Below are 26096 nucleotides of genomic sequence, written 5' to 3' on the forward strand. Positions count from 1 at the left end.
CTGTGCCTGGGGTGCGAGACTATTACTTCTACCCATTAAATCATCCTACCTTGGAAAATGTCTTGCCTGGAAGGAGCCAGCTTCTCTGGCTTGGTAGCCACGAGTGTGATTTCTGCAAAGACGGATGTGAACAGTCAAATGAGCCTCCCGCCCACTGTCAAGCTAAAAACGCAGACAGAAACTTCTAGCGGATGTACAAGGAGCTATTCCCTAAATTATACCAGTCGGTTCTCTGTCCCCCTTTTCAGAGAGATGCTCATATTGAAATGTATTTAGTGAATGTAGTTTGTGAAATAATCAGTGGCCCTAAAACTCCAGAATTTTCTTTAAAGGGACCAGGATGTCCCAAAAAAACCAAACTACTAAAAGGCGCAATTTACACAACAGACCTCATGACCGAGACAGAAAGATGAGTTGTGTCATAATAGAAAAACTGAGAATGTGGAAGGTTAGAAGATCTCTCTCCTCCTCACCTCGAGCCACTAAACTCTTTTCTTTTTTGAGTTTTAAAGTGAGATATTCTTTGGGAATATTTTTTATGAGCTTGTGCCATACATTCTTTCACAACAAGCCTCCAGTAGCAAAATTAAGAATTTCCCAATCTCAGAAAATAAAAAACGGCAGCTGGCAGCATAGTCACTGCCCTGAGACACGCAGTGACCACGAACTTCACACGCGGGAACACTTAGCAGCGAAAGAAGAAAAAACTCAATCTGGGTCATGTTTCATACTCTAGGAGAAAACCAGGAAAAAACTTTTAAAAACCCTAATTAAAAAAATACATCCGGGGCGCCTGGGTGGCTCAGTCGGTTGGGCGTCCGACTTCGGCTCAGGTCATGATCTCGCAGTTCGTGGGTTCGGGCCCAGTGTCGGGCTCTGTGCCGACAGCTCAGAGCCTGGAGCCTGCTTCCGATTCTGTCTTCCTCCCTCTCTGCCCCTCCCCCACTCACGCCTCTGTCTCTCTCTCAAAAATAAAGATTAAAAAAATAATAATAATAAATAAATAACACACCCAGGGGCGCCTGGGTGGCTCAGTCGGTTAGGCCTCCAATTCTTGATTTTGGCTCAGGTCATGATCTCACAGTTAGTTCGTGGGTTCAAACCCCACGTCGGGACTCTGTGCTGACAGTGCAGAGCCTCCTTGGGATTCTCTGTTTCCCTCTCTCTCTGCCCCTCCCTGCTCTCTAAATAAATAAACATTAAAAAAAAAAAAATCCATGTTAAGTTCCATAAGATTCAGGAGCGACAATTAAACAAATCAAAGAAGTCTTTGTGAAAATATACTAACGGCGTATTTCACTGGTGCAAAATCACTCACACATAGGAAAACGAACAGCAAAGTGTTCCCGTTACCTGCTTTCTGTTCAAAGACAGGAGCCATAGCAAGAGGAATGGATTTCATGTCAAAGGGCTTTTCTGAAGGCTCCAATGTGTACTGGTGTAAGGCTTTCTCCATCCCCGGCACAGAGACAGTGAGGCCTACAAAACAGAAATCTCAGCATTCTAACTCCTTGCCCATCCTAGGATCCAGACAGGCCCAGATGTGTAGTATTTATCTAAGCTTTCTGAAGAAAGAGAAGGATGAAGCCACAGACTTCATAACTTAAATGGTTCAAAATGAAGCTGTCTTATAAGACTGCCTTCTAATTTTGCCCAAGGAAGCATGGGAGCAGAGCATCAAGATATCCAACAAATCAGAAGTCCCTTCCAGGAAAGAAAGCAACTTAGCCACGTGGGAACAACCGTTAACATAGAGGGAAAAGGTAGAGCCAATCCAGGGGAAGTTCAAGGAGAACCAGCAACAAGCAGTGCTCTCCGGGCCCTTACATACTTTCGGTGCCCCTAGAAACGGAAGCGCATGCAAAGACAAACGACAAGCATGTGCCTAGTGAAGTCGGCTCTTAATGCAAATCACAAGATAATGCTTCCAAGATGCCATCTGGGGACCAAAAACGTATTTGTCTCCATTCCTGGCTCTCACTGACCGTTGAAGATGTAGGTAGCATTCAGTGACATCTGCCTCTGCTGCAGCACATTCAGGTAGAAAGTAGCTCTGTCCCGAACCTCATCATCAGTATCCATCATGCACCTGTCCAGGGGACACAGAAGAGGCACGTCACAGCACCCTCGGATTTTCCGAGAGCTTTACTTCCCACCATACCCAAACGACACAGAGCAGGCTGTCCGACACTACCTTTGGAAAAGAGCTCAACAGCCAACAGTGGATCCTACAATCTCCATAAATTTGGGAGACTGTCCTGAACTGGTAAAGAAATAGGGTCTTTATGAACCAGAAGCACTACGTAAGCAGGCATTAAAATGATTAGGAAGAATACAAAAACATGAGCTAGCAGGTTGGAGTCTAGTCTTGAATATGCAGCCACATGACCCTGGTAAAGACTTAGACTTCCTCATCATTAAGAGATGGGACTATTACGCGTTCTAAGGATACTAAAAAGGATTCAGAATCCAGCCACTGTTACTACTCAAATGGCAATTTGTTTTATTTCAGCCAGCCAGCCTTTAGCTTATAATTTTTCTGCTTCAATTATAAGATGTAATCACCGAGTATTTGCTAAAGCAGATCTTTTCCTCATCAAATAGGGAACCGTGGAAACCACGAAAAGCTGATTTTTCAACTCTCCATAGCGAATCACTTTGAAGTTGGCCCCTACTCTGCAAATTGAGGCACATATATTTAAGTCACTTCCTCAAACTCCATGGGAGAAAGTCAAAATCAAATCTACGTGTGCACACACAATTACTAGAAAGATAACAAAAATGCCATTCGCCCCTGACTTACTCCATCAGTTCTACTCTTAGGCTCCACGGAACATTTGATATGGTACAAGGAAGCATTGTCTGTTCAGTCATATGGCGTCCTTAAAAAAAAAAAAAAAAAAAAAAGACATACTTACCTTTGTAAGAGGACAAGGATGCTTGGGAGAAGATTCTCATTCTGAGCCCCAAATTTAGCCAAAGCACTCACAGCAGCTACAATGAAGCATAAAACAGAACAACATAAATACTGTATTGGTGTCTCAGGGGTACGCAGTAATTATTCAAAAAACAAAAACCAAAAACCAAAAAAAGAAGCTTCCCCGTGTTCAGTGGGAATAAACTCTCTTAATTTGTGTACTTCTTGATTTTATCTCTTTGCCCCGTTTAAGCCTAACTAGAAATCTGCAGGCCCAAGACAGCTATGGATAGGAAAATTCTCTATGCACTGAGAAAAAAGAATCGTGTGTGTGTGTGTGTGTGTATATATATATATATATACATATATATATATACATATGTGTATATATATATATGTATGTATATATATATATAGGCCTTCCTCCACTCTGACCACAGCCCCCTGTATACCACAGTGACGTAATTAAGCTCTAACACAAACAACCAACCCCAAGCATAAAAAGCAACTCTACTATTAAATTCACTCCATTCAGGAAAAGATTTATTGCTTACCTAACTTTTGTCGGGAGTGGTGCCGGGGGTAGAAAGAGAAAAGACACAGTCCCTGATCTCAGGGAGTTGGACTCTAGTGGAGAAGACAGGTAAGTAAAGAGACAATGACAGCGTGGTAAAGTCCACGGCAGAACTACATCCAGGATGCTACGTGAGAAGAGAGAGAGAGGAGCCTAAATCAGAACTGCTGGAGAAGTGACCCAAGGATGGACGGACGCTTGCCACCTGCGCTAAAACTTGAGGGGACAAGTCAAGTTAGCCAGAGGGAAAGGGCGGGGAAGGAGCGCCACAGGCAGAGAGAACAAATCCAAGGCGGGGCGAGGCAGTGACACGACGGAACAGGTACGCTTGAGCCTCACGCTTCTTATGACCGGACATCGAATACAGGGCACACCTGCGTATTTGTAACAGGGCGCATTACGAACTGGCTGTTCGTAAGCAGACTCTGTGCGCCAAGGCCATTTTGGAAGCCGAGTGTGGAGAACAGACTGGACGCCCGTGAGACTACCAGGCAGTCGGACTAGGCGGGCATCTGAAATGGAGGAGGGCCTGCACCAGCACTTGGGGAAACAGAAAAGAGAGAATGCAGAAACGCTAAGGCGGCGGAGTTGACGGAACTTTGTCAGGGAGCCGATGGGGCTTCTAGAACGGCAGAATCCGCTTCCGTCTTGACGGCTGAGTGGATGGTAAAGGTGAGGACTTCCATTTGGGTTGCATCTGAAGTGCCTCAGACAGGGGCATACAAGTTCAGGAAAGAGAACCGGGGCCGCAATGCCGCGGCATAGCGGTGGAGCTCGGAAAACGACCCCCACAAAAGACAGCGTTACAGCCATTAGTACGAAGTGTGTGTATTCTCAAGTGTGTATTTTTTGAGGGTGTATTTTTAAGTTGGTAAGACAGACCCCCAAGGGAAATGAGCATTTTAAGGAACGAAAGAGGAGCCTTACAAATCAGGCTGGGGAGGGACGGAAGTCACGGGCTCTCGTGGACACCAAGCGGAGAGTTTCGAGATGCGTTCAGCCACTCATTCAGGCCGAAGGAGGTGAACAAAGGTAAGAACTTGATTTTCCAACTAGCTTATCGGTAACTTTAAAAATTAGCTTCGGAGGGCTTTTAAGGGAGAGAGCCAGTTTATCGTGAGCTGAAGAAAAAAATGGGGAATAAATTCACGGAGGCAGTTAGTAACGGCTACTTCAAGTTTATCTGACAGGGGAGGTATAGTCAATACCTAGTAAGAAACAGTGCATCAGAGGAAGGTTTATATATATATTTTTTAATAAATCTTCTTGAATATTCAGTTTTTGAGGGAGCGAGAACAAGAACAAGCGGGAGAGGGACAGAGAGAGAGAAGGAGACACACAATCCGAAGCAGACTCCAGGCTCTGAGCCGTCAGCGCAGAGCCCGACGAGGGGCTCAAACTCACGAACTCGCGAGATCATGACCTGAGCTGAAGTCGGACGCTTAACCGACTGAGCCACCCAGGTGCCCCAGTTTATATTTTTAATAGGAGAGCTTTTCACCTGTTCATATGCTCAGGGGAAGGAATGATTAGAGAGGAGGAAGTCAAAAAAAAATGTCCTAAGATCTCTTGAAAAAGTCACTTAAAAATACACACACACACACACACACACACACTTCATACTAATGGCTCTAAGTCTGAGAAAAACCACCTGATGCCATCACAGCATTCCTATCATACTGAAAGTCAAGAGTTATCTGTCTCTAACCAGCAGCAGAAATCCGGATGGAAACCGAGCGCCAACAAAGAGCTGCGTTATCTGGCCCAAGTAGGTCCCAAGCCCCCACCCTCACTCAGACCTTGCAACTTCATTTTCCAATTTCATCACCACCCCCCTGAGTTAATAAGCATTTCAGAGGATTAGGAGTCCCGTCGGTATCAGCGTTCCAATGACTCACCAGCTCTGACAGCCTCGTTCTCCAGTACGACCCTATTAAAGATAAAGCGGATATACTTGGAGGGGACGGGCGTTCTGGGGCCCTCTTTGCCCAACAAGTGTAGAATCTTAGTGGCCAGAACAGTGTGTTCACAGTCCTCAATGAATTCACAAAGGTGGGCTAGACCGGCTTCTTTACCCTCGGGGTTCTCTTCCACAATGCTGATTATGCAGTCCACAATGGCTCGCTTATATTCAAAGCCTCCCTGGCAAAAGAGAAAACTGCCATTCATTCGGAGGAGGACGCTTTTTGACGAAATGCTTCTAACTCTGAGGCTCAAGCTTATAATATTCAAATTTCATTTCCTTTCCCTTCTGAAAGAAACAAAAGTGTCTGTGCTCCCAGTGCTAAAACAACAGCATGTTTAGTGATGAGAAGACGGCAACCAGAATTAAGCACACTATTTCGGAGGCATGCTGAGAGGATAAAGCTGTTTTAAATACGACGGATGGGATCTCATGGGAATCGTTAAGAATTTGAGAGAGCAACTTTCTATGATGAGAATATGTCTTGTCTACCTACATCATCTCGGAGCATGTTGGAGAGGAAAGTCATCATGACGCTGTGCTTTCGAGGGTATTTCTGGCAGAGAGCACTGATGGCCTGTACAACCACCACCTGTAGAAAAACACAGAAAGGATGTTCGTCTTTACAGCTTTAGCTACGAGGCATACTTTGCCTCTTACTCGCTGCAAGCTAAGAAGGGGCTGTAGTTACCTCAAATGGCAATAAGGCTTCTCCGTGAAGGATCGGGTAGGAGGGCTCAAAGGAAAATAAACAACAATTTTCAAGAGACCCCATCCCCCTGCTCCAAGCACATAAGCCCAGAAAAATTTTAAAGTCAACAGTGAAGAGAAAAAGCGTAAACAGACCGATTTCCGTAGAAGAAAGAGTTACTAAGGAACTAGTTCACAAAATGGTTTCTAGGAAAATGTTACCACAACTTAACTTTAAAGACCAGTGTCAAGAAATAAGTAGGGTGTGAAATTTTACCCTACTTGCAAGCTAACACGTTAGTCTGCGATTTCACGGATTGCTGGGAGAGAAAACACGAGACTCCTGGATCAGAGATGGGCGGCTAAATACTCACAGCAATGGCAGTAGTTAGAGCATCAGCATCTGGGGCAGTAGCCTCGGCCCCAATTCCCAGAGGGCAATGCGAAAAGGGCTACGGTAGCTCCCATTACGGAAGAACCCTGAGGTGTGGAACTCAAATATTTTACATCTTTATTATACTGGACAGTGAGCATGCCTGCTTTTTGCTCTAGAGAAAGCACTAGGTGTATCTTCTAGGGAAAGGTGGAAACCTACCTTCTACTTTTCATTTTTAAATGTTTACTTATTTTTGAGAGAGAGACACACACACACACACAGTGCGAGCCAGGGAGGAACAGACAGAGAGGGAGACACAGAATCTGAAGCAGACTCCAGGCTCTGAGCTGTTAGCACAGAGCCCGATGGGGGGCGGGGGGCTCAAACCCACGAACCGTGAGATCATGACCTGAGCCGAAGTCAGACGCTTAACCGAATGAGCCACCCAGGCAACCCAGTTTTATTATTTTTTTACTGTTTATTTATTTTTGAGACAGAGAGAGTGAGCGAGAGAGAGCATGAGTGGGAGAGGGGCAGAGAGAGAGGGAGACACAGAATCTGATGCAGGGTACAGGCTCTGAGCTGTCAGCACAGAGCCTGACGTAGGGCTTGAACCCGTGAACCATGAGATCATGACCTAAGCTGAAGTTGGACCCTTAACCAACTGAGCCAACTAGGCTCCCCTGTCCTTTACTTTTAGAGGGAGAAGCTATTATCTCTAAGGCTGGAAGAGATCTTGAACTATACAAAGGGAACATGTACATGCATAACTAATGAGATCTAATGGATACAAACATGTATAATAGCAACAACAGACAATATCAGAAAAGCATTTTAAGAACATTCAAAACTAACATAAACATACTATAAAATATTAAGGCACAACAGTACGCTTGAACAAATTAAAAGATATCCCTTGTTCTCGGATAGGATGTCTCAACAACATCAAGATGACATCTGTTTTCCCCTGCGTTAACATACAAAGTCAATGTGATCCCAATAAAAATGTCAATGAGATTTTTCATGACGCTAGACAAGTTAGTACTAAAATTCACAAGGAAAAATAAACACGTAAGAATAGCTAGAGAAAAAAAACCAAAGAGGGGGTATTAATACTTCCTATAAAGCTCGTATATTTAAAATAGTGTGTGGTACTGATGTATGACTAAATGAACAACAAAACAGAACAGAAAGCCCAAAAATAGACCCACGTACATATGGAAACTTCGTATATGATAAACGTGGTGTCTCAAACCACTGGGGCAAAGACCCGTCTTTTAAATAAAATTTGGAGGGGGGCGTCTGGGTGGCTTGGTCGGTTAAGCGTCCGACTTCGGCTCAGGTCACGATCTCGCGGTCCGTGAGTTCGAGCCCCGCATCGGGCTCTGTGCCGACAGCTCAGAGCCTGGAGCCTGTTTCAGATTCTGTGTCTCCCTCTCTCTGTGACCCTCCGCCGTTCATGCTCTGTCTCTCTCTGTCTCAAAAATAAATAAACGTTAAAAAAAAAAATTTAAAAAAATAAATAAATAAATAAAATTTGGAGGCAGGGAGAGCAATGAGATAATCATTGAAAAAGGGTAAGATTAGATCCATTTCTCATACCGTATGTAATAATAAAATCCAGTGGATCAGAGATTTAAATGTAAAACATGAAACTATATATACACTAGAAGAAATCATAGGTGAATCCTTATTCACCCAATCAGAGTCTATAATCTGAAGGGGAAGGCTTTCTAACTATTCCCCAAAAGTCAAATGCAACAAGATGGACAAATCTGACCACATAAAGAGAACGAACTTTCGCATAAATAAAATATGAAAGACATCAGAAGAAAAGTCAAAAGACAAATGACAAACGGGGAGAAAATATCACATTTCACAAATAAAGAGCTAATATCCCCACTATATAAAAAACCTGAAATAACTGAGGAAATAAAAGACCAAACTTCCTATAGAAGAAGATGGAGAAAAGAGATGAGCAAACAATATTCAAAAAGAATTATTAAATGATCTTCAAAAATGTAAAAAGATGTTTACCTTCCTTCATAAGAAGAGAAACTCATTAAAACTACATTGAGATACATTCTCTCACCCATCAGGTTGGCAAAACTTCAAAATACAAGCCACTCTACGGTGAGACTATGGGGAAACTGGCACTCTATTACATTGCTGGTGCCATTTAGCATTCTGTACAAAACTGCATGTCGATTTACCCTTCAACCTAGCATGTGACCTTCTAGGAACTGACCCTGAGATGCACCTCCAACATTTTGAGAAAACATATGCACAAGGTTATCCGCTGCAGTTACTTGTAATTGCAAAAGACTGAAACCTAAATGTCTAAGCACAGGAGGCTCATTCAGTAAGCTATACTACAAAATGACCTTCATAATCTCCCAAGGTTCCCCAGGATTCAAAATGTCCACCTGAATATACAGGCTACGTTTGTTTTTTTAAAAGTCTAGATATATACTAGAAGGGAGTAAATAGAGCCAGTTATACTTCTTGGCTGAGAATTAAATAAGAAAGAAATAATAACATCTTTCTACTTTAATTCTTTTAACTGAAATTTATTTTATTGTTCTTTTGATCATCTCTGACACATTCTCACCAGTTCTATTCAACACTGTAGTGGCAGTCCTAGTCATTTTAATTAGGCAAGAAGAAAAAGAAAGGGAAGGCTTTTAGATTGGAAATGAAGAAGTAAAACGGTCTCTATTCACAGATAACATGATTATTTATATAGACAACCCTAAGGAATGCATAACAACTACTGGAACCAATAAGGTTTCAGTATCAGAAAGGATACCAAGTTATGAGAAAAAGAAGTATTTTTATATACTACTAGCAAACAATAAAACAGAAATTTTAATAGAAAAAAAAGCATAAAATATTTATAATTTAGCAAAAGATGAGCAAGACCGATAGAGTAATTGGTAATAAACATTACTCAGAGACATTAAAGAAGACCTATATAAAGGCAGAAGTATACCATATTCATGAACTGGAAGAATAGGGTTATGATGTCAGTTCTCTCCATATTTATTTATAGATTCAACATCACCCCAATCATAATCCTAACTGACTTTGTTTTATACAAATTATAAGCCAGCTCTAAATTTTATATGGAAATGTCAAGGACCTATAATATTAAAAAAGGGCAAATTGAAAGAACATACTACTTGACACTTAAAGAGGTACCATAAAGCTACATTAATCAATACAGTTTGGTAATGACACAGGATTGACAAAGAGATCAACAGAATATTCTAAGGAGCCCAGATATATACCTACAATTATATGACTATCTGCTTTTCAGACAAAGATGTCAAAGCATTCCAATGGGGAAAGAGAATTCTTTTCAACAAATTATGTTGGAATGACTAGATATTAGTATGGAAAAAACCTGAACTTATCACATGCAATACATAAATATTAATTCAAATCGGATCAGAGGCCAAAATGTAAAAGCTGAAACCATAAAACATTTAAAACACAAGAAAGTATCTTTAAGGCTTGGAAGTAGACAAAACAATAACAGTAAAAGAAAAAGATGAATAAATTAGACTTCAGAAAAATTTAACACTTTTGCTCATCCAGAGACACTGTGAAGGGGCGCCTGGATGGATGAGTCGGTTAAGCGTCCAACTTCGGCTCAGGTCATGATCTCACGGTTTGTGAGTTCGAGCCTCGCATCGGGCTCTGTGCTGACAGCTCAGAGCCTGGAGCCTGCTTCGGATTCTGTGTGTGTCTCTCTCTCTGCCCCTCCCCCGCTCATGCGCTGTCTCTCTCTGTCTCCAAAATAAATAAGCATTAAAAAAATAATAATAATAAGACACTGTTAAGAAAAGAAATAGGCAAGCCAGAGACTGGGAGAAAACAATCATATTTAAACTTTTACCTTGAACTCATCTGAGATTTCAGACACAAAAGAAGATATCTGTTTCATGAGCCTGTCCACACTGCTCTCACTCCCTGTTTTGAGGAGTGTAGTAATGGCCAGGGTAGCAATGCTTCTGTTTGAGTCTGTGATCAAGTTTTCTAAGTCCAGATTGCAGGCAGTAACAGCAGAGGGGTGCTTCATTGCCACCTTGTGGAAGGGCAAGAAAAATAAATTAAGCAAACTGCTATTGCTGAAGACCGGAACTTTAAAAAACAATGAAAGAAAAAAATAGAAATTTTAATTAAGGTAAGTGACTTTTAAAAATCTAAATGCGGGTCGGGGAGGGGGGCGGCGCCTGGGTGGCTCAGTTGGTTGAGCGTCCGACTTCGGCTCAGGTCATGATCTCACAGCTCATGAGTTCGAGCCCCGTGTCGGGCTCTTGTGCTGACAGCTCAGAGCCTGGAGCCTGCTTCGGATTCTGTGTCTCCCGCTCTCTCTGCCCCTAACCCACTCACATTCTGTCTCTGTCTCTCTCAAAAATAAATAAACATTAAAAAAAAATTTTTTTTTTTAATCTAAATGGGACAATATAGGTCCAAAGTAATTGTTTCAAGAAGAACATTTCCAATTAATATGGTATGAAATAGCATTTTTTAAATGATTAACTATGCCAGAGTCATAGTGTATAACAGCATTTTCTCTTCCTAGGTTTCTATAACCTTTATAACAATATCGTAGTCTGTGTTTTATTACACTTGGCCTGTTTTTCTTTATAGTACATGTGTACGTGGATGTCTATTCTACTAGATGTAAGGATCTTAGAGAATAGCACCCAGTGTGGTAAACACTGCTCAAAGAGTGTTAATGGCTTATCACTTAGAAAACATTTCTGTCTTTAAGCAAACTCCAGCCAAACTGGTTTGTTCATGCTCATCACAACATGTCTATCATCTGGCTTCTTTGCTTCTGTCAAAATTGTTCACCCCTCCGACTATCTCAATACTGGTATAGAATCCATTACCCACAATTTAAAAAATTTGAAAACTCAGCAAAGCATTGGCATCGAAATTCATTTTAACAGGAAAATCTGACCCAAACTAATGTAAAACTAGTTAAATAATAATTTAAGAGGACAGTCATATATATACCACAGAAATATTTATGTGTCTAATGGCAGGGTACTGCTCGAGGTTCAGTGGGGTGAGTATGTAAGAGACAGAACCATATCACCTTCCTAAAACTCACACAATACTGAATTCTGAGACACATCTGGCCCTAATATTACAGATGAAAGAATGGGGACCTATGTCAACTCTTTAAAATATAACTCTAATTGTTATCCTCTATTGGGACACCTGGGTGTCTCTGTCGGTTAAGCGTCCGCCTCTCAGTTTCAGTTCAGGTCATGATCTCGTGGTTTCATGGGTTCGAGCCCCGCGTCAGGCTCTGCGCTGACAGTGTGGAGCCTGCTTGGGATTCTCTCTCTCCCTCTCTCTCTCTCTCTGCCCCTCCTCTGCTTATGCTCTCTCGCTCTCTCTCAAATAAAAACTTAAAAAAAAAAATCTTTAATTGTTATTCTCTACAGGGTTCTTCCATGGCCATCCTACCAAGTTTCTTCTGCGGCTTCTCTCTCCTCCAGTTGTTCATACAATTAATTCATAACTGATCACACACTACCTGATGACAAGTCCTCTACTACCTTAAACTTTCATTTATGGTTACTTATTCTGTGTTTCTAAGTTATATCCTGTGGAACTATGCTGTCCAATATGGTAGCCAATAGCCAAATGTGACTAATAAGCATTTGAAATGTGGCTAGTCCAAATTAAGATATGCTCTAAATATAAAATATACACTGGATATTAAACATTTAATATGAAAAAAATATAAGGCAAAATAGATCTTTAATAATTTTATAATGATTACATGTTGATATGACATTTTACATATATTAGGGTAAATTAAACGTATTATTACCATTAATTTCATCTTGACAGGGCACCTGGGTGGCTCAATCGGTTAAGCTTAAGCGTCTGACTTCAGCCCAGGTCATGATCTCACAGTTTGTGAGTTCGAGCCCCACGTGTCAGCTGTGCTGACAGCTCAGAGCCTGGAGCCTACTTTGGATTCTGTGTGTGTGTCTCTCTCTCTCTGTCCCTTTCTCGCTCATGCTCTGTCTCTCTCTCTCAAAAATAAACATTAAAAATTTCAAAAATAAAAAAATAAAATTAATCTCATCTTGAAAAATGTTTTAATGTGGTCAGTATAAAATTTAAAATTACATATGTGACTCACATTGTGTTACACCAGCACTGTCCCAGAGAAATTTCTACAGCAATAGAAACGTTCTTTATTTTTGCACTGTCCAATATGAGGGTCACTAACCATGTCACTATTGAGCACATGAAGTGTGACTAGAGTGACTGAGGGGCTGAATTTTTAATTTTATTTCATTTTGATTAATTTAAATGGAAATGGCCACTCGTGGCCAATGGCCATCATATTGGACAATGTGGTTTTCAGCTACAGAGTGCTCAGCAGTCAGAAATGAATTATTAGTCTTTAGTTGAATAGCAAAAATGGCCATACCTAAAGCCACAAATACAAGGAAGGTGCTCTAGAAGTGAAGTCCATAAATCATGCCTACTAACCTTGAGAGAAAGCCAAATGCCTCACATGAATGTTTCTCAGTCAAACATGGATACAAGTCAATAGTTGGCAAAAGGACCTACCTTGTTCAAGGTCCTCACAGCTGCATATCTCAACGCTGGCTTAGGAGAGCTACAGAAAAGCTGAAGAACTAGGGGAAATACAGATCACCATGAATATATCTCATTTCATCATATAGTACATGAAGAATCATATTCAAAATATGCATAAGGAGATTAGATCGCAGCATCAGTACCTCATATGAGAAACATGTCATCAAAAATAGAAAAAGCACTTCTTGAGCTATAAAAGTTTAAATATAGGAAACAAAGTTTATTTATCTGTAAGGATTAATATATCCATGAATATTGGAATCTGTGGAATACTTATAGCTATAAGAGCAAACGGACTTTTTTAACGATGAAGGAGAACTCAAGGCAAGAACTGAAGGCATGAGTGTTACTTGTCTTCTAAGTAAAAATTTTTAATGTTTCACACAGGGAAATAGTAACTTCAGAAAAAAAGCGCCAATTAAGTAAAGAACAACAAAAATAAATGACCCACCTAGCCGAATGCAAAGGCATATAGAGAGCGCTAAGGTTCAAAAATCATTCTTACTACCTCTCCTGCAGACCCGTGGGACTTAAAACAAAAACACACTAATGTAAACAACAGCCGGGTAGGGAACATACAACTGACCTGAAACAGCAGGTGCCAACTCCCTTGCAGTACAGTTAGGAAGATGGATGATGGCTGACGCAGCTTCATAAATAACCATTTCATGTTTATTTCGCAAGCAGCTCTCGATGAAATCGAACAGTGGGCTTTCATGGCTGACAATAAATACACACAAGGCATGATCAGATATCAAAAAGAACAGGTGCAATAAACATAGAAGTTAAAAACACAGGGAGATTGAGGAACACTTTTGCAATTATGGGTGGAGGACCCCTGAAAACACATTCCTCCATAAAAGCAAAGAGAACACTGGCATAAGGTTCCAAAATTAACTTGCTCAGCACTCTAGAAATTAGCCAAAGGCTTGCAACAATCCTAGCAACATTTGCTCAAGAAAAGTTACATCTTCATAAGAACAACAAGCTTTCTGGTGTTCTCCTTTGCTCTATTTCTATTCCCTCTGTCCAATTTCATGGAAGCCTTGGAAATCAGCAGCCTCAGAACCGTAGTAGCTATGAAAGCCAGCAGCCTAGCAGCCACCAGAGGAGACAGATGGGTTTGGAGCTCCATCAAAAGCCCAGTCCCCAGGGAAATCTCACTATTTGACCTGACTCGTGCTCCCTAGAAAAGCTTCATTCATGGAGCTGATCTTCATTTCATCTGACTCAGAGTTCATTCAGTGAGGAAAGCCCTATCCTCAACAAGTTTGTCCCAAAAAATCAGTGGCCGCTGTTTATCACTGCAGTTGCCAGAGACGATGATGCCACTCGGGACAAACAAGAGGGTGGCTGAAAACCTTAAAAGGAAAATCTGAGAAATGGGATCTCCACAAGAGGCCTTGGCAATATCTGACATATTCCTGGGGATCCAGAAGGCCATGCAGATGTAGAAGACTGTGCAAATGCCCAGGAAAGGCCAGACAAGCCCTAATCCCTTGACTTTGAGGTTCTACGCAAGTAGGAACTGAAGGCTAAGGCAGAGTTGTAAACTGCCAGAGCATGGAAGGCATGCCCCAACACATAAAGTGCCCACTGGAAAAAGATCTGGAGATATATTGGCTTAAATCATTTAAGAAAATCTGTCAAGGAGCTCCTGGGTGGCTCAGTCGATTAAGCATCTGATTTCAGCTCAGGACATGATCTCATGGTTCGTGAGTTCGAGTCCCACGTCAGGCTCTCTGCTGTCAGCACAGAACCCACTTTGTATCCTCTGTCCCCCTCTCTCTCTGACCCTCCCATGCTCGTGCATACACACACATGCTCTCTCTCTCAAAAATAAACATTAAAAAAAAAAAGAAAAAAGAAAATCTGTTAAATCATTATCTGATGACTTAGCTAATCAAGCAGACTTCAGTACCTGTACATGACAAAGAGTAAGACTGCAGAATTAGTCCAGGAAAGTCACTGCACAAACAACAACAAACAGCAATAATAACAACCTCTGAGGATGGAGAAGAGAGAAATGTGATTTACAGAGTTACCACAATACATAAAATATCTAATTTTTGATAAAAAGTTATGACACATGTTAAAGAAATAGTAAAGTATGCCCCATATGTAGGGGAGAAAACCAGTCCGTACCGATTATTCTTGAGGAAGCCCAGGTATTGGAATTATTGGGCAAAGATTTTGTCAATAAATATAAACACGTTCAAAGAAATAAAGGAAATCATGTCTAAAGAATGAAAGAGAATTAAAGACATGACAATCATACCTCACCAAAGAGAGAATATCGATAAAGAGAAATGAGTTTCAGTTTATTTGTTTTGCTTTCTTTTAAAAAGCCAAATAGAAATTCTGGATTTGGAAAGTGCAATAATGAATGAAAAATTCAAATCTGCAATTCAACGGCTGATTTGCACTGGCAGTAGAAAGAAATCAGTAAACCTGAAGGAAGTAGAAAGAAATCAGATAATCCAGCTAAGAAAGAAAAAAGAATGAAAAAAAAAAAAAAAGAGCAGAGCTTTGGAAATCTATGGAATATGACCCAATGTATGAACGAACATTTGCATAATAGGAGGCCCAGAAGGAAAATAGAGAGACAAAAGGAATATATGAAGAAATGACTAACAAAACTGCCCAAATTTGATGAAAAGCATTAATCTATGCACTTGAGTAGCTCAACAAATCCCAAGCAGAATAAAAAGAAAAAGATCCACACAGTGACACACCATAGTCAATCCACTGAAAGCAGAAGACAAAGAGAAAATCTTGACAGCAGCAAGGTAAAAACTACTGCATCATGCTTCAAAAGGGATCATCAATACAATCAATGGCTAACTTTTCACCTGAAACAAGGGAAGAGATAGGGCATAGAATGCCATATTCAAAGTGCTGAAATATAAAAACAAGAATTCTATATCCAGCAAAACTATCCTCCAAAAAACAAAGGCTAAATAAGGATATTCCCAGAGAAGCAATGACTGAAAGAAAGCACTGCTGACAGATTTACAAAAAAACATCCTAAAGGAAGTCCTTTATGCTTAAAGATTTACACCGAACAGTGATGTGAATAATCAAGGAGAAATAAAGAGCACTAGACATGATAATTATGTGAGTTGATATCAAAGAGTCTATAGACAACTTTGTTTTCATTTCTCTTCTTCACTACTTTAAAGGACATGAAATGGTATAAAGCAATAATTATAACCCTACAGTTGACCCTTGAACAATACAGGTTTGAACTACATGGATCAACTTATATGCAGACTTTTTATTATAGAGTACTGCAAATATATTTTCTCTCCCTTATAATTTTCTTAATGACATTTTCTTTTCTCTAGCCTACTTTATCATAAGAATATAGCATTTAATACATATAACACAAAATACGTGGTTTATGGTATCAGTAAGGCTTCTGGTCAACAGTAGACTATTAGAAGTTAAATTTTAGAGAAGTCAAAAATTATATGCATATTTTTAACTAGATGGAGGGCTGGCTCCCCTACTCCCCACATTGTTCAAGGATCAACTGTATATTGCTGGATTTATAACACATACATGCCATATATATGGCAATTACAGCAAATAGGAGCCCAGAGAGAATGAAACTATATTGGAGAAAAGATTCTTTATTTTACTAAAATTAAATTAGTATTAATCTGAAGCAGTCTATGGTAAAGTAAAATGCATATTCTAATCCCTAGAGTAACAGCTAAGAAAAAACTGGAAAAAAAGTTAAAATACTGACAGAGACATTAAAATGATACACTGAAAATATTTATTTAACACAAAATAAGGTAATCAAAGAGGAGATATACAGAAAAAGACAGGAGACATAGAACAATCAGCACAATGGCAAAAGTAAGTCCAACTCTATTAATAATTATGTTAAATGTAAATAGTCTAATTATCCCAACCAAAAAAATAGAAATGGCCAGACAGGATAAAAAAAGCAAGATCCAATTATATGCTGTCCACAAGAGTCACACATTCAGATTCAATAAATCATATGGAAAATGGAAAAATATTTTAAACTGAATGAAAACAAAGACACATGAAAATTTATGAGATGTAGCTAAAGCAATGCTGGGAGGGAAATGTAGAGTTTTAAACACCAATACCAAAGAAGAAAAGTCCCGAATCCATAACCAAAACTTCCACAATTAAGAAATTAGAAAAACAAGAGTGAATCAACCCGACAGCAAGCAAAAGAAAGGAAATAAAATCAGAACAGAGATCAATAGACTAGAACGCAGAAAAAAATAATAATAAAGAAAATCAATAAAACCCAAAGTTAGTTCTTTGAAAAGATCAACAAAATTGACAAATCTTTAGCTAGACTAATCAAGAAAAAAAAAAAACCCCACAAATTATCAAAATAAGGAACGAAGAAAGGAACAACACTACTGACCCTAAGGAAACTTAAATGATGATAAGGGGATATTATGAACAACTATATGCCATTTCTAGGACTTTGTCCCCCAAAATGCCAACCTACTAAAATTGGCTCATGAAGAAATGCACAATCTAAATAGGTCTGGGAGTTATTTAAAACCTTCCCTCAAAGAAAAGCAGAGGTCCCAGTGACGTCACTGGTTACTTCTATCAAATATTTCAAGAAATAATACCAATCTTCCAGAAACTCTCCCAGGAAATAAATGAGGGTGCACTACTTCCCAGCTAATGCTGCGATGCCAGGATTACCTATGAACAAGCCTAACAAATGTTCACAAGAAAACTACAGCCCAGCATTTCTGTCCTAGACACAAAACTCCTTAACAAAAATGACCAAACTGAATCAAGCAATATATAAAAGAATAATCAATACACACAACAATGCACAATAATCAAGTAGCATTTATTCCATGAATGCAAGATCAGTTTAACAACGAACACCGATTTATGTTATATACCAAATTAATAATATAAAGGACAGAAACCACAATATCTTAATAAATGCAGAAAAGCAACTGACGAAATCTAACACCCATTCGATGATAAATATTCTCAAAAACCTAGAGACTAAAGGAAATGTCTTCCATCTAATAAAGGGCACCTTCAAAAAATGCACATCAGGCCTAGAGCTTTCCCCTCATATTCAGGGACAAGACAAGGACACCTGCTTTCACCACTTCTACTCAACATTTTAGTGAAAGTTCAAGACAGTAAAATCAGGCAAAAAAAGAAATTAAAGACATCCAGTTTGGAAAGGAAGAAGTAAAACTATCTGTTCACAGATGACATGATCCTGAACACAGAGAATCCCAAGGAATAACACACACACACACACACACACACACACACACACACACACAAATACAACTAATAAATGACCATAGCAAGGCTACAGGATACAAGGTGAACCTGCAAAAATCAACTGTATTTCTATATATTGACAACAATAATCCAAAATGAAATTAGTAATTCCATTCATAATAACATTGAAAAGAATAAAATACTTAGAAATGCATTTAATAAAACAGTGCAAGACCTTCCCACCGAAAACTACAAAAGCCTGCTGAGAAATCTAAGTAATTTCAGAAGCATCTCTGATCATGGACTGGAAGACTCAATATCAAGATGGCAATTCTCCCAAAATGATTTATTCAAAGTAGGTCTATTGTTCTATTCAATGTAATCCCTACCAAAATGCTGGCAGTCTTTTGTTGCAAGCATGCAAAGCTGTTCCTAAAATTTATACAGAAACGCAAGGACCAAACAGTCAAAACAGTTTTCAAAAACCTAAATATATAAAGCAAACATTGACATATCTGATGGGAAACACAGCAATACAATAATAGTAAAACACTTCAAGACTCTATTTTCAATAATGGATACAACATCCAGAGAGAAAATCAAGTGGACTGGAATAACGTTACAGACCAAATGGACCTGACATATACAGAACATTCTACCCAATGGCAGCAGGATACACATTCTTCCCAAGAGCACCAAGAACATTCTCCGGGATTGATCACCTGTTAGGTCACAAAACAAGTCTTCACAAGTTTAAGAAGATTAAAATCATACCAAGTATCTTTTCTCATCACAATGAAATAAAACGAGAAATCGGGACACCTGGGTGGCTCAGTCGGTTAAGCGCCCGTCTCTTGATCTCAGCTCAGGTCAGGATCTCACTGTTTATGAGATTGAGCCTTGAGCTGGCCTTTGCGCTGACAGCACGGAGCCTGCTTGGGATAATCTCCCATACATTCTCTCTCTCTCTCTCTCTCTCTCTCTCTCTCTCTCTCTCTCTGTCTCTCTGTCTCTGTCTCTCTCTCTCTCTCTCCTCTTTGCCCACCCTTTCCCACCCTTCGTGCAAGGGTGCACATGCACACGCTCTCTCAAAATAAATTAAATAAACTTAAAAAAAGAGACTAGAAATCAGTAACAAAAGGAAAACTGGCACATTCACAAATACATAGAAAGTAAACCACACACTCTTGAACAACCAATGGCTCAAAGAGAAAATCAAAATGAAAACTAGAAAATAAGAGACAACAAATACGTGCAAGAAAGCAGAACTGAGTGGGAAGTTTATAGTGAAAAATTGTAAGTTTTTAAAATGGCATCTATGCCAGGAGACATACAAAATCAAAAAGAACTGCCATGGTAATTCTGCGAATTAACAAGTGAGGGGTAGTGGATACGAACAGGTATTTCAACAAATGGTACCAGGACTACTCAGTAGCCATGGCTGGGCAGTTAAATTGCTATCTCATACCATATCGAAAAAACAATTCCAAGTAGTTTATAGACCTAAAACATGAAAGCTAAAACTATAATGCAGGGTGCCTGGGTGGCTCAGTCGGTTAAGCGTCCAGCTTGGTTTTGGCTCAGGTCATGATCCCGTGGTTCCTGAGTTTGAGCCCGCATTGAGATCTGCACTGACAATTCGGAGCTGGCTTGGGATTCTTTCTCCCTCTCCCTCTGCTCCTCCCTCGAGAGCTCATACTTAAGCTCAGGCTCGCTCTCTCTCTCTTGCTCTCTCGCTCTCTCTCCAATAAATAAATAGACCTTTAAAAAAGTTTATCTTAAGTTTATCTTTATCTTAAGAGATAATGCTTATAAAAAATATCATAGAAAATATATTTGAGACCTTGGGGTAGAAGATGTCTTCAGCAAGACACCAAAAACAGTATTCCAAAAGTCAAAGATTGACCAATGTGACTACATTAAAGAAGTTCTGTTCATTAAGACACCAGGAGAGACAGAACAGACAAACCTGAGTGGGAAAAGCTATTTGCAACATAACAACCAAAAAAGAACTCCCAGAAATCAGTACGAATAAGGCAGATAACCCAATAAAAAACTGGGTATTTCAATAGAAAGGATATTCAAATGGTTAATAAACATAGAAAACATTTCCCAAACTCATCAGTAATTAGGGAATTACAAATTAAAACCACTATGACTTGACAAGGATGCCAAGGCAATGCAATGGAAAAAGAATCTTTCACCAAACAATGCTTAGACAACTGCAAACTCCTATTTCAACCAGATACCCACATGCAAAAGAATGAAACTGGACCCCTACCTCACACTATATACGAAGATACCTCAAAATGTATCAAAGACCTAAATGTAAAAGATAAAATTATAAGACTCTTAGAAGACTGCACAGGTATAAATCTTCATGACCCTGGATTGGACAATGGTTTCCTTTAGTACAATACCAGAAGTACAAACAACCAAAAAAAAAAAACCAAACAAACAAAAAAACTAGACAAATTGGACTTCATCAAAATTTAAAACTTCGAGGGGCGCCTGGGTGGCTCAGTCGGTTGAGCGCCGACTTCGGCTCAGGTCACGATCTCGCGGTCCGTGAGTTCGAGCCCCGCATCGGGCCCCTGTGCTGACAGCTCAGAGCCCGGAGCCTGTTTTGGATTCTGTGTCTCCCTCTCTCTGACCCTCCCCCATTCATGCTCTGTCTCTCTCTGTCTCAAAAATGAATAAAAACGTAAAAAAAAAATAAAAAATAAAAAAAATTTAAAACTTCGGTACTTCAAAGGACACAACCAGGAAACGAAAAAGCCCACAGAATGGGAGGAAATCTTTGCAAATTATGTATCTAATAAAGATCTAGTATCCAAAATGTATTTGGTTAATGATTACAACTCAATAAAGGACAAATAACCCAATTTTTAAAATGAGCAAAGGATATGACTGAACCTTTCTTTAAAGAAGACATACAAATGCCCAATAAGCACATGAAAAGATACTCAACACTATTAGTCATTAATGAAATGCAGCTTTTGTTACTGTCAAGCCAAGAACTTATTTGTACAATTTTTTTTCAATAAAATTTTTTCAATGGAAAAAAATAACCACAATGAAATACACTTCATCACACCTACTATGAGATATATAACAACAAAGACAATAATGAGTATCGGTGGGGATGTGGAGACATTGGAACCTTCGTGCATGGTGGGCAAAATGTAAAATGATGCACCCATTTTGGAAAAGAGTTTGGCAGTTCCCCTCAGAAAGTTAAACACAGAGTTACGTTATGACACAGCAACTCTATTCCTAGGTATATGCCCAAGAGAATGGAAAAACATATTCACATAAAAAACTATGCATGACTGTTCACAGTAGCATTATACATAAAAGCTGGAAAGTGGAAACAACCCAAATGTCCACCAACAAATAAATGGGTAAATAAAAATATGGGATAGCCTCTCAATGGAATATCATTCAGCCATAAAAATCGAGTACTGATACTTGTATAATATAGATGAACCTTGAAAACGTTACTGTAAGTGAAAGAAACCAGAGACAAAAGACCACATATTGCATGATCCCATTTATATTAAGTGTCTAGAACAGGTAACTCCAGAGGGACAGGAAGCAGATTGCTTTCCAGGGGCTGAGAGGAGGGGAGAATAGGGAGTGACTGATAGTGGGTTGGGGGTTTCTTTTTCACGTGATGAAAACGTCCTGGTTTCAGTGGTGGTGGGTGGATAACTTTGTGAATATACTAAAGACCACTGAATCAGGAGCACCTGGGTGGCTCAGTCCGTTAAGCATCCGACTCTTGATTTCGCCTCAAGCCACGACCTCCTGATTTGTGAGTTCGAGCCCCATGTCGGCCTCCGTGCTGGCAGTGTGGAGACTGCTTGGGATTCTCTTTGTCTGCCCCTCCCCTACACATGCTTGCTCTCTCTCTCAAAATAAATAAATAAACTGAAAAAGAAAAAAAAAAAGACCACTGAATTATACACTTTTAAAAAAGTGAATTTTACGGTATCCGAGTTATATCTCAATAAAGAAAATCTAATATACCCCTCTGATTAATTTAAAATTTGACATCAAGTCTTGGCCTCAGGAAATCTCACCTGCCTGGCTGGAATGTAAATTGGTACAATCACTTTGAAAAACAGTCCAACAATGATCTGCCAATTCCATTCCTAGAGACATACCCTACAGAAATAAATGCTTACATATAAAGAGAGAAAGCTATGGTAATGAGGCGGTGTGGTGTAGGTACAGGAATGCTGTTTGCTGCCATTTCATTAGTAAGTGCTCAAAACCGAAAACAACCCAAATGCCCACTAACAGAAGAATGAATATAAATAAGCCTGGAAGGATTCAGTCAAGGAAATGTACAATTAAAATGAACCAGACCTCCGGTAGAAACAAGGGTAAATCTTAGACAGAAATACTGAGTGAAAACAAACAAACAAACAAACAAACAAGATAGAAACTATAGCATGATTCTATTGACATAATGTTCAAAACGAAACCTTATTGTTTATGAATGCATACGCGGGGTAAAAAATCTAAAGAAAGAGCCAAGCAATTACTACCGTAAATATCAGAATAGTGATTTCTACCGGGGGTGGGTATGATCAAGAAGGATGTATATCACATTTCTGGGATACCAGAAACATACAACTACCTAACACATAGGGCCAGTTACCTGGGTGTTCTACAGCAATTGGATACAATGTACAGAATACGACTATGAGTCTTACGCAATTCTCTAGATGTATGTTTCTCAATTTAAAAAATTTTAAATTCTCTCTTGAATATAGGGTTCTAAATATGAGGTCAATTTTGTTATCAGTGATCTACAGATCAACTACAGTCTTACCTTTTTAGAGTATGATTTGTCAGTTTCTGAGAGAGAAGTGTTTACAGTCTCCCGAACTTAATTTCTTGTATTTCTTTAAGATGGTGCTGCACATATTTTGAAGCAATGTTATTAAGTACAGTTAATACTTAGTACTTAACTGTACTTGAGCAGTGCAGGGATGAGGGGCACTGAACCACTAAGCAGTTGAAAATTCATGTGGAACTTTGGACTCTCCCCAAAACTTAACTACTAATAGCCTACTATTAACTGGAAGCCATAGCAACAAGCCATAGTCAATTAGCACATATTTTACAGATTAGGTGCGTTGTATATCGTATGCTTACAATAAAGCCAGAGAAAAGAAAATGTTAAGAAAAGCAGAAGGAAGGAGCGCTGAGCGGCTCAGTCAGCTAAGTGTCGGACATTGATTTCAGTTCAGGTCATGATCTCTGGATTCGGTTCTTGAGTTTGAGCCTCCTGCTGGGCTCTGCACTAACACTGCGGAGCCTACTTGGGATTCATTCTCTCTCTCTCTCTCTCTCTCTCTCTCTGTCTCTCTCCCTCCCTCCCTCCCTCTCCCCCTGACCTTCCCCTGCTTGCTCTCTCTCAAAATAAATTAATACACTTAAAAAAAATCAGAAGAAAAATACAGTTATGTACTGTACTGTATTTATCGGGAAAAAAAATCCATGTATAACTGGACAACGCAGTTCAAACCCGTGTTCAAGGGTCCACTGTACATACAAGTTCGTTCCTGTGACATCATTTTTTAGATCATTTCTTTTGTCACAATACAAAATCCCACTTTGTCCTTTTTAATGCTCTAAATCCTGATTCCTATTCTGGCTTGTATTACTATTGCTAAGCAGCAATTAGTGTTCGTATATATCAAGCATGTCTTTTTGATAGATTTTAAGTGTTTCCTTGTCCTTCTGTTTAGACGTGTCTTTTGTGAAAGGCTATATAATAGATCTCTTATTTTGTTTACCTGACCGGCCACTCTTTTATTAAGTAATCCTTTAATAATGTCAGCAAGCCTACCTCCATTTATTACACTGAAAATACTTTTGTTTGCTAGGCAGTCTCTATAATGGTCCCCCCAAATCTCTTTTGAAAATATCCACATCCCTGTGTAGTCCCCTCCCACATTATACCAGACTCGGTCTCTGTAACCAAGGGAACACACCAGAGGTGAGGCCATGTCCCTTTCGAGATGAGGTTATAACACCCTGCAGCTCCCATCGGAACCTCTCCTCCAGTTCACTTACTTTGGGAAGAGCCACTGCCATGCTGTGGGGACGTTCGAGCAGCCTACACACAGGCCGCCAAAGTGAGAAACTGAAGCATCTGGCCAACAGCCAAGGAGAAACTGAGGCTTGTCAACAACTACATGAGCGAAATTGGAAGCGGATCTTCCAGACCTAGGTGGGTGCAGCTTTGGCTGATGGCTCGACTGGGGCTTCATGAGGACCCTGGGCCAAACCAGAAGCTAAGCCACTTGCAGATCCCTGACCACAGATGCTACGAGATGATGTCTGTTATAAGCTGCTAAGTTTGGCACAAATTTGTCACATAGCAAGAGACAACTAATACATTTACACTGAATTCTGCCCAACTTATTTGGTTTTCTTCTATTTATATACTCCCTTGTTTTCCACTAAACTTCAAATTTTCTTCATTCCGTTTTTATTTCAATACTTCTATTTTTTTAACGTTTTTATTTTGAGAGAGAGTGTGCACGCACACACGCGTCCAAGTGGGAGAGGGGCAGAGAGGGAGAGGGAGAGAGAGAATCCCAAGCTGGCTCCATGCTGTCAAGGCAGAGCCCGATGTGGATCTCAATCTCATGAACTGTAAGAACATGACCTGAGCTAAAATCAAGAGTCAGACGCTTAACCGGCGGGGCCACCGAGGTGCCCCTATGTCACCATTTTTAAAGCTTTGCATTCCATTTACAGTCTTAGTTACGAATCCGTATGTTTTTCTGACAAAGTTTAACATTAACAATTAACACCTTGGGGTGTCTGACTGGCTCAGTCAGGAGAGTATTCAACTCTTGGTCTTGGGGTCGTGAGTTCAAGCCCCACGTTGTGGGGTAGAGATGATTTAAATAAATAAATATTTATAAGTAATAATCGACAACATATTCCTCCCAAACCAGACCAAAACAAACACACTTAGCACGCTTTGACTACCATGTAGAACTGCCTTCAACACCAGTATTTATCATATTGCTGTCTTCTGGAATCTTTGAGATTGTTATTAAACTTTACAAAGTTAAAACAGCATCTATTTATGATTACTACTGCTTATCCTAACTCCATATTCATCTTACTCCTTCAATCCCACTACTGCCTTCTGAGTATGTATTTGTTCATGCTGGAGTAAATCTTTGACTAATTCTTACAAAGTGATTGACAAACTATTTATGGTAAATCCTTCTGTTTAAAAATACCTTTCTTTCGCCCTTGCTGTTGGATGATAGTTTGGCTGAGTATAGAATTCTAGTTTGACAGTTCTCTTCCCACAGCACTACGAAGACACCGTTGCTGCCTTGCGCGCAATGCTACAAAGAAACCTAAAGTAAAACTATAGGTTAAATACCTTTGGTTTCAAAGAACTTCTGGAATTTTTCCCTTGTTTAAAAAAAAATGCAGCGTTAGAATGTGCTTGTTTACTTATCTTTACACTTCATTCTACTTAGCGTTTCGTGCTGTGTGTGTGCACCCACGTGCATTTACTCTAAAGATCATATCTTTCTACAGATCTGAGAAATGATCAGCCGTTTAAAAGGGTTAACTTTGTATTCGATTATAACAAAATCATAGAAAAGTCCACAAAATA

At 39.7% G+C, this 26096-nt stretch overlaps 1 protein-coding gene across 3 annotated transcripts in view; it reads right to left on the reverse strand.

Moving 5' to 3' along the window:
* Positions 1-26096, reverse strand: part of COPG2 (COPI coat complex subunit gamma 2) — a 114677-nt gene that overhangs the window by 47759 nt on the left and 40822 nt on the right. For all 3 annotated transcript variants that reach the window (XM_042924746.1, XM_042924756.1, XM_042924765.1), the window contains 9 exons: positions 13752-13885; positions 13136-13203; positions 10422-10610; positions 5951-6046; positions 5390-5633; positions 2919-2994; positions 1986-2089; positions 1354-1479; positions 50-112 (listed from right to left, as the gene is read on the reverse strand). In XM_042924746.1, the coding sequence (XP_042780680.1) occupies positions 50-112; positions 1354-1479; positions 1986-2089; positions 2919-2994; positions 5390-5633; positions 5951-6046; positions 10422-10610; positions 13136-13203; positions 13752-13885 (1100 nt within the window). The remainder of the gene's footprint in view (positions 1-49; positions 113-1353; positions 1480-1985; positions 2090-2918; positions 2995-5389; positions 5634-5950; positions 6047-10421; positions 10611-13135; positions 13204-13751; positions 13886-26096) is intronic.

This window comes from Panthera leo, chromosome A2 (assembly GCF_018350215.1).
Source record: "Panthera leo isolate Ple1 chromosome A2, P.leo_Ple1_pat1.1, whole genome shotgun sequence".
In the NCBI taxonomy this organism is placed as follows: Eukaryota; Metazoa; Chordata; class Mammalia; order Carnivora; family Felidae; genus Panthera; species Panthera leo.